Source organism: Rhea americana, unplaced genomic scaffold (genome assembly GCF_003343005.1).
Source record: "Rhea americana isolate MKP2758 unplaced genomic scaffold, rheAme1 scaffold_90, whole genome shotgun sequence".
NCBI lineage: Eukaryota > Metazoa > Chordata > Aves > Rheiformes > Rheidae > Rhea > Rhea americana.
In genome coordinates, this window is record NW_028187089.1 from 1,869,816 (window position 1) to 1,878,838 (window position 9,023).

The window sequence follows — 9,023 nt, forward strand, 5'->3', positions numbered from 1 at the left end:
TTGGGAGACTGAAGGTAGTGTCAGAGTCCTGCTTTTTTAGAGAAAATATCATGAATGAAAAACTCTCATATATGCTTTAGGCTCCTGGATGCTTGGGAAAAACCACTTACTGCTTCAACTGATGAGGGCCATTACACCCCTAGCCTTCCTGTGCCTTCCCTCACATATTTTACTCATTGTCTGCTGAAAGATGTCAGGATCACTCCTGATGGGAGAGTCGAGACAACAGGCGGAGAGAGTAGGAGCAGTTTGCTATTGTGATCTTGTCAGCAACATCAAATCATCAGATCCTTGCTTTGAGCAAGGAAGTGTCACTCTTCCTAATGGATCACAGGATACCATTGGCCTTCCTGGCCACAAGAGCACATTGCTGGCTCATGGTCAACTTGTTGTCTACCAGGACTCCTAGGTCCTTCTCTGCAGAGCTGCTTTCCAGCAGGTCAGCCCCCAGCCTGTACTGGTGCATGGAGTTACTTCTCTTCAGGTGCAGGACGCTGCACTTGCCCTTGTTGAACCTCATGAGGTTCCTCTCTGCCCAACTCTCCAGCCTGTCCAGATCTCTCTKAATGGCAGCACAGCYTTCTGATGTGTCAGCCACTCCTCCTATCAGCAAATGAAAGTGGAAGCTTGCCATGGGAACTTAACAGTTACTTGAAATCTATCAATTAATGGGAAGCACTGAGTAACCTATCATTCTTTSTTGGGAGACTGTTTAACCACAGCTAGGTTCTCACTAGTAAAAACATCCCCCAGAGCTTAGTATATTGTTCTGGAGAAATCCTTTGCCACAGATGCAGCTTCCAAAGATACTAGCCATCTAGTTGATCTTGTCCTTACCTYTGCTGGGTTCTCCAGGCAATTATCTACTGCAAAAGCCACTGTRTTGTATATGTGGATTAAAGATGCAAACTTCATGGTCTACATAGTGTAGTATTAAATCTTTATTCAAAAAAATATTTCATTTGTTTATTTAGAAGGTTTTGGTGTAATTATGTTAGACACTATGACAGGATAGATTAACAAGTGAGCAAACATTTTTGCTCTGGCTGGGAAATTCTTTGCACAGACCACTACCAGTAAGCTAAGCAGGAACCAGCCCACATTGCTTCTTGCCTGATTAGTTTCCATCTTGGTCTCCACAAAAGAAGGCTTCTCTGACTTTCTCTAGAAGCTCTATGTCTGTATCAAAACCRTACTGGAAACAGGGCTTTTGGATCAGCTATCACAGGCATTTGTTTAACATGAAGAGGAACATTCCATAGTTCTCCATCTTGCTGTTCAGAAAAGACTAACGGAAAGGCAGCTGGTCAGTAAATGATCACTTAGGAGCACAGGTATTGATTTCATCCGAGCTAGGTAGACAAGTTAAGAGCTACAATTCATTAAGCTTTCCCTCCTGTGAGAGGCTTSTCCCAATGGGAGTCACAGCATATATGTGCCCAAATCACCGTCCAGAGGGCCCATCTCTGCACTGGCAATAGAGACTACCTCTGGCCAGCTGGCTCTTAATAGGTGCCTGGGCTACCTATCCAAAGCCAGGAGAGGTGATGTGTCATGATCTTAGAATCGTCAGGGATAACCTTGCAGGTAKTGTATGATGTAGGTATGTACTGATGTTGGATCCCTCACCTACAACAGCTTTTCATTCAGAAAAGACATAGGGGTTTCAAGGGTCCTTGAACTGTCTGTTGTACACAGAGAGGTAACAAACATTTCCCAAATGCTGGGAGAAATGGGAAGCTTTTACATGAAAGAAAAAAGAAAAGGGGGGAGGAAGAAAAAGAAAAATCCTTCCATGCTGGACAGTTTTGCAGACAGGATTGTTTACAATAACTCATAGATTTCTTTTTATCTGTTCAGCACAACTAACTAAATATGATCTAAACAGTGTCCAGAACAGTATTAGAAAAGCACATAACTTTGTGGTTGCACTTCCTCTTCTTTCTAGACTTTGAGCTTAGGCATTCTCTACAGAAATACATTTGAATGAAGCTTTGAAAATATCTCGACTCTCCCTTGTGAGGGACTGGCTTCCACATGATACCCCAGAATTCTCAGAGATTTTCTTGGGATTTTTTTGGTATTTGTAACCTTTCAGCTACTCAGATAACACCAACTGTGAGCTGAAACTTAATCTGTGCACTAAGTACTCACACAGACACATCTCATGCTTCTTGGGCTCCTTAGATATTAAAGCATCTACTGTGACTTCAAGGGGCAGAAACTTTTCTGTCATTGGAAATGAATAGTAAAACATCAATGAAGAAAGGAAATAAATTTTCACCCAGGTGTGTCCCTTAACCAAGCCCCACTTTCCTGCCCTCACAAGATGCAGGCCAGCTGGGAACTATCTGACAGATTCTCCAGATTGTCCACTGTAGTGATGATGKTTTCTATTTTTTCTTCTGACAGCACATGGGAGGCATTGGATCGAAATTTCTTTAGGAGTGATTCTCTGCTCAGAGGCTTCCTCCAGTGCCCATAGAAAGTGTCACATTTGCCTGTCAGGACATCCCCACTGTGCAGGAGCAGTGCTACCTCTCCATACATCTTGTCAAAGTTGGCCACATTATCTTCGGGATGCTCCACCACCACTTTGTCCAGCAGCTCCCTCAGTTCCTGCCGGTGGATGCTGTTTTCTGTGAATGAGCTAAGGCCCACTTCACCATCCAGCAAGGCAGCACAGGCATTGAACTGGAAGGAGTGTCTGGCCTGGTGTTCAGAGCTTGGAAAAGGCCTATTAATGTACTTTGATACTGGGATCTTCAGCACAATGGTGCGAATCAAAGAGGGAGAGAAGGACCCTGCATAGTTGATGAACAGGTTCCGGACAGACAAGGCAGCATCAACTACCCAGTGCATCCCCAGGTGAGCTGGGAATCGCTTGAAAGCAATATCCTGCTTCTCCAAGAGGAATTCATGATGGTCACTTGGTACAGAAAGTGGTTTGGGTTTATAGACACTGTAGAACGCACTAAATCCAGAGCAGTCAGGGATATCGTCCAGAATGAAAGGGTTAGCCTCCATCCCTCGGGCAGCCAGCAGTGCTGCTTCAAAGCCCAGGCGAGTAGCATTTCCCATATGCAGTGGCTTGGCTTGAGTGGCAGCATTTGCCATCGGTGCCCCTGCAAGCGAAGCAGCAATGCCCAAGGCGTGTGTGCACTGGGCTGTGCTCAGAGAGAGCAGTTTTGCTGTGGCAGCTGCACTGCCCATGGTACCAACCACAGAAGGAGGATGGAACCTAAAGAGGAAATTGTAAGTATGAGCACTCCTACCTGTTTGGCAGAACATGGCACAGGGAGTACCAAAGCAATTCCCCTCACAAAATTGCCCATTGGACTGGAAATGAACTGCCACATCAGCTAATGAAAATCCTCTATGGGTCGATTGCAGACAGGATTCACTTGACCCAGAATTAACCACCTAAAAAAACTAAGCATTTACTTGAAACTTCTGTATCAGTGGAGTGAGATCAACATCTCAAAAAAAAAATTAATTCTTCCTAAGAGTAAGTGGCATGGCACAGTTTGTGTCCATACAGCTGAACTTTCCCCCTCCCAGACAAAAAAAGCTGTCCTCATCCCACTTGTCTAAGGATAACAGTTCCTAGTCCATACTACCCCTTAGATCATGCCAGAGCACTGTCTGGTGAGTGGCAATGATGGGCAGGAGCTGTGCCAGGAGATGCCCATCTGTCTGTATGCTTCTGGCCATTGTCTGACCTGTGCCATTGCTTTGGATAGTTCAGATCAAAACACTGCAGTTGCCAGTGTTAGTCCTCTTGATGGTTATTTTTGAGGCAAGAGGAGGAGATCACTAAGATGCAAATGAGATAAGTGCTGCCTCATCAGCTGATAGCAGAACTGGTCTTCAGGTCTCAGTAGGGCTTTCTTCTGACTGAGTTCAGGTGGGCTTAGACTGTCATTTTAAAATTTTGAGGGGGCCTGTTAACAGATTTACCAACTCTTTCCCATTCTCGCTCTTTCTAGCCATGATGAGCCTTCAGTGAAATATGATTAGTTTCTAATTTTGTCTAGTCGGAAACCTGTACAGTTGCCTAAAGGGCTTGGTACAGTGGCCATAAGTCTGCAGAGCTATGTGAGTTACCAAGAGGGGTCATATTTCATCYTTATGCTTGTTTTTTCTTATGAAAATTGCTTCATCATGCTCTAACCCCRCTTACTCAGGTCCGCTCATTGAAGAAAAGGAGATTTACCTTTTGGGAATGTTGTGAGCCTCACTGGAGAAGTGCATGAGCCTTCCTTGCACTTCCAGACCCACATTAAAGGCAAGCAGGAAATCCAGGCCATTTGGTTTGGTGCTTGGAGATAGCATCTGGGAAGCTGCTAGAAGTGCAGGCAGAACAGCTCCTGAAGGGTGAGTAGCAGGGTGCCAGGTGTCATCAAAGTCCATGGAGTGAGTCTGCCAGGGTAGTGGAGATAAGGACATGCTAGTGCAAGGTCAGTAAGAACATCCACCCAGCCATTCAGTGGCACCCACGTTACTGCTCTAAAAGCACTATGTGCAACACTGCAGAGCAGCCCAYGCTTTTTGGCCCCGTTATCCTCCCAGGCCCCTGGCTGCTTCCAGTAGCATTAACTAGTGTCTTGAAAGGACCACAGAGCTCCCTCTGGAAGAGTCTGCCTTACCGCAACTCCATTGGTGAATGCAGCTAGTGTTGGGGAGAGCTTCATGCCTGGCTTGCCGTAGACAGAGCTCACGGCAGCCGAAGGATACAGATCCTGTGAAGAGAGGGAAATTCAGGTGAGGACCTGGAGAGAAGTAGCRATTGTGTGAAGCCAGAAAGCCCCCTTCTGCAAGACCAAAGTCCTACTTCAGTCACAAAGTAAGGCTTTGCTGGTCATGGTGGTGCTAGAACAGGGACCATGTAAATGCATGGTAATATGGGGGTTGCACCTACCCGGCAGTACTGCAGAGCAATATCGAACACATGCGTCGTGCTGCCTACAAGGCCAACTCCAATGTTGTCGAGGATCATCCTTTTGCTTCTGTGACAGACTGCCTTGGACAAGTGCTCCGGTTGAACTGCGTGGATGAAGGAGGCAAAGCTGCTGGTCACGGTTTCCTCTGGAGCACTCCTTGCCACCACTGCAGCACCAAGGGAGAGGGGAGGAGTAAGACTTATGTGAGCTGTGTGCTAACAGCTCACAAATCTTCATCCTTTGGTCCCAGTGAATTTACTTGAGGGTAAAGAGAGCTGGAGAACACAGGACTCTCCAGCACCTGCATCTCCCTTGGGTCAGAAGGGTGGGTACAGCCCTAAGGATTTGGGAGGTGTGGTACAGCTTCCCTGTGCTTTCCAGGCTGTGAGTCACTCCTGGGACATGCTGTTTAGGTGCAGAGCCACATCTCTTCATGCACKTGAATGAATCTAGGAGAGAACTATCATTGCTTCAGACTCCTCCTATAGTCAGTGGAGAGATGTTTCTGGAGATGGGGGATTGCCATCTTGTCCAACTGAGGTGCCATTTCTCTCTCTAAGCCAGTACGGGAAACCCCAAGATGAGCAGGCTAGTGTGACTCCTGCCCCTCGCCACAAGTTTCTCAGGGCCACAGGGRTAACAGCATGCCTTAGCTCTTAATGCCTTTATATTCTGTAAGGTCTGCAAAGTGCTATGGTCTTCAGCTAAGGATAATCACAGAAAAATCTTGAAAAGCTGTAGTGAGGAAGAAAGAAATCATACAGTATCTTAAATTTACCTCCTCAGGAGGTTTCACAAGGTTGCAAGTGAAGCAGTTGCAGGGCTCAGCCACATACCCCCACTCTGGGCTTCAAGCAATCACGTTGTGGGGGGTCAATACAAGTAATGTCCCTATATCTGGAAAAAAGTCAGAGCAGGTGCCCTGCTACATTGCTTGTGGTGTGTTATGGGGAGTGAATTTTACAAAAATAAAACTAGACTTAATCTCAATGAGCTCAGGTGAAGCTTCCGTTATTTTAGGCAAGCAGGACTAGACCCAACACCTGGATTTATCTATAAGTTTGGTCCTACAATGTGCAGAGGTATATAGACTCAGCCAGCAAACCTCTTAAGCTCAAAGGTACGTTAGTGCTTAAAAAAAGGCTTTTGTGGAGTCTTGATAGTTCAGCTCAGCGTATCAGAGGATCAAGCCTGTGCTTCAGGAACAGATTAAAGTAGATTTCCTGTACTCAGTGTTTGAAGGAAGGTGATTTCCTGCCTCTGAAATCACCTTTGCTGTTAGACAAGGAGCAACATAACCACCTTCCCAAGGCAAAGTCAGTGTCTGTATTCATGTCATGTCAGGTAGAGCTGGACAGATAGCAGAAAATATTAGCATTTTTGTGTCTAGGGGCTACCACCTCCAAATTTTTGGAGATGTTATAATTCTGTGGAAAATATCTAGTTTTAGACCACTGAACTGCTTTATTTCAAAGACAAATTGCCTTGTTTTGATGAATTACAAACAGCATTCTGAAAAAGGCACATAGTGAGACTAGGGAAACTATAAAAATCAATATAATCAGTATGTGCATGATTGCAAATCTTTCTATATGTACATACACATATGCACACTCACACATGCACACAGACAAATATGTATGTGTATATGTCCAATATACAGCGTGTATGTCCAAATCACAGAATCACAGAAAAACAGAATGGTTGAGGTTGRAAGGGACCTCTGGAGATCATCCAGTCCAACTCCCCTGCTCAAGCAGGGTCACCTAGAGCATGTTACAAGGTTTTGAATATCTCCAGAGAAGGAGACTCCACAATCTCTCTGGGCAGCCTGTCCCAGTGTGAAATGAAACTAACCCCATGAAAAAGTTAAGATGAATCAAGGAAGAAAATAAAAATATTAAATAATTTAATTTATTTTAATTTAATATTAAAATAAAAATATTTTGTTTCAGGAAACCTCTTCAACATCAGCAGGTACATAGGAGACTTTTTAAATCAGAAAATGTTCCAATTAGTAAATGACCATCCCTAATTTCACTAGGAAGTATTCATTTTCAAATGTCATGGCTACTGACTCACAGTTTGCTTAGAGCTGTATTTGGACTCACCTAAAGTCTAGGAGTCTAAAAACTGCTTGTAAACACAGCTGAGAATCTCATCATTGCTGTGATTCACTGAAATAAAATTCACATCTTGCAGTAGCACTATGAAAGCTATTGCTATAGGAATCTGTAACACTCAGCAGTTTGGAAGTCATCTGCCAGCAAAATCTGTGTTTTCTCTGTGTACTTTGAGAATACCTTCTGTAAACCAGAAACGAAAGCACCAGTGCCTTCAGCAAGAGGGAAACAAGGAAATCAAACTAGACTGGAGGAATGGAAAGAAAATCGGTCTGAATCACACAGCACCCGTAAGAGTCTGCGTGCTTCCTTTCCATCATGAAATGCTCTTTGTCACTTCAGCAAACAGTGACATTTTTAACCCTTCTATGAAAGATATGTCCTGACATCAGTGTTTTCATCCTGGTATGACAGCTGTGCAATAGAACTAACTAACTAAATAAAAATGACCTTGTATAATAAGTTTGTCCTGGAGCTAATAGACTAACGTGGCTTATTATTATTTTTGTTGCTCTCAGTTGTCCATTAAGTTCTCTGCACTGCATTAGTTTTGTTAATAATAAAAACAAAATAAGCTAATATGCAAATTTATAAAAGATCAAATGGCTACACAGTAAAATTATGCTTAATTTGATTTGGTAGAGAAAATTCAGATGTGCAATACTGCAGAAGACAGTACACTGCCTATGAGACATTATAAGAAAAGTCATTGACAAATTACTCTAAGAAATGTTAATAACAAGATGAAATGTAGTAAAGAAGCAAAGACAAATAGAGGAGCTGAGAATCATATTTAAGCAATCTAGTAACTGCTACAATTAAAATRTTTTAAGATTATGGTCAAAATGTAAGAATTTGGAAAATCTGGTTCATAATCAGGTAAATTTCCTATTTTAGCACACGACTAATAAGCAACGTTTTTACCTTGTGTTACTTTTTTCCTTGACCTTTGACAATCAAGGAAATAATTAGCATAATAAGACCCTCAGGCTTGCTTTCTCTACCAAGAATTTGAGAAGTTTTTCTCAGTATGCTAAGCCCAGCTCCCATTTTTTATAATTAATAACACAACTATTCTGGGATTTTCTTTAAAAAAGAAGAGAGAAAGYTGTTCTGCCGAGAGATACAAACCGTGAGCAGCAGTTTTATGTACTTGTCGGGAGCTTGCCAAGATCTTCTGGGATTTCTAGAGCAAAGACAGAGAAAGATCATTTGTCATCTAAAAGCTGCCTGAACTTTCTCAGAGCCGTTTTACCATTTGTGCCTCTAACGTGGTACAGTGAGACTCACAGACCAAATAAGTGGATAAAACTATATTTCAGAGCCTACATGCTTAAGTAGAAAAATTGTTTTCCAAAGCCCGGTCCAGCAGGGGTGCCAAGAATAGCCAGAAGGGAAATTAATACAGTAGTAGAAGGGGCTGCATAGTCCTCTAAGATCTACCATGCAGCCCTCTTACAGCTGTGAGGAGGAACCAGCTCAGAGTGGACATGAGGAGCAAGAAACATGCAGTATTTCCCAACAGCAAAACCTCCGTAGGGCATTGCGCAAAACACGTTTGGGATGCACGAAAGGAGTAGGCACAGAAGGAACAGGTTAGTAACTGTGAAAAGTGTCTGTGAAAACAGTTCGATCTGGTTAATTTTAGGGCAGATTCCCATTTAATTTCATGACAATTTTGACTAGCTGAGGAACTGCTCCAATAGTGAAACTATCTCTTTAAAGCAAAAAGGAAAAGACAGGAGATGGACAGATTTTGTACACGAAGTAGTATTTACCTGCAAAGTTAAGTAGACCATTCTGATGGCTGTTAACACTGCTTAATCTCCAGCTCTGAACTGCTCTATTCGAGTGATGGGAGAGGTGTCTGTCTGAAAGGTGCTTTGGTGTCAGGGTTTATATATGCTTCTGAAAGGCAATTTGCTTTTTGTTTTTTTTTTTTTTTTTTTTTTTTTTT

General features: G+C 43.2%; 1 protein-coding gene across 1 annotated transcript; it reads right to left on the reverse strand.

The window, feature by feature from the left end:
- Positions 1-2,322: 2,322 nt before the first annotated feature.
- Positions 2,323-8,865, reverse strand: LOC146584684 (cis-aconitate decarboxylase-like). The gene is made up of 6 exons (XM_085324262.1): positions 8,845-8,865; positions 8,198-8,252; positions 4,922-5,109; positions 4,650-4,742; positions 4,217-4,422; positions 2,323-3,241 (listed from the first exon to the last, which is right to left on the reverse strand). Exons 1-6 carry the CDS (start codon positions 8,863-8,865, stop codon positions 2,323-2,325), a joined length of 1,482 nt encoding a protein of 493 aa, XP_085180388.1.
- Between the last annotated feature and the right edge of the window lie 158 nt (positions 8,866-9,023).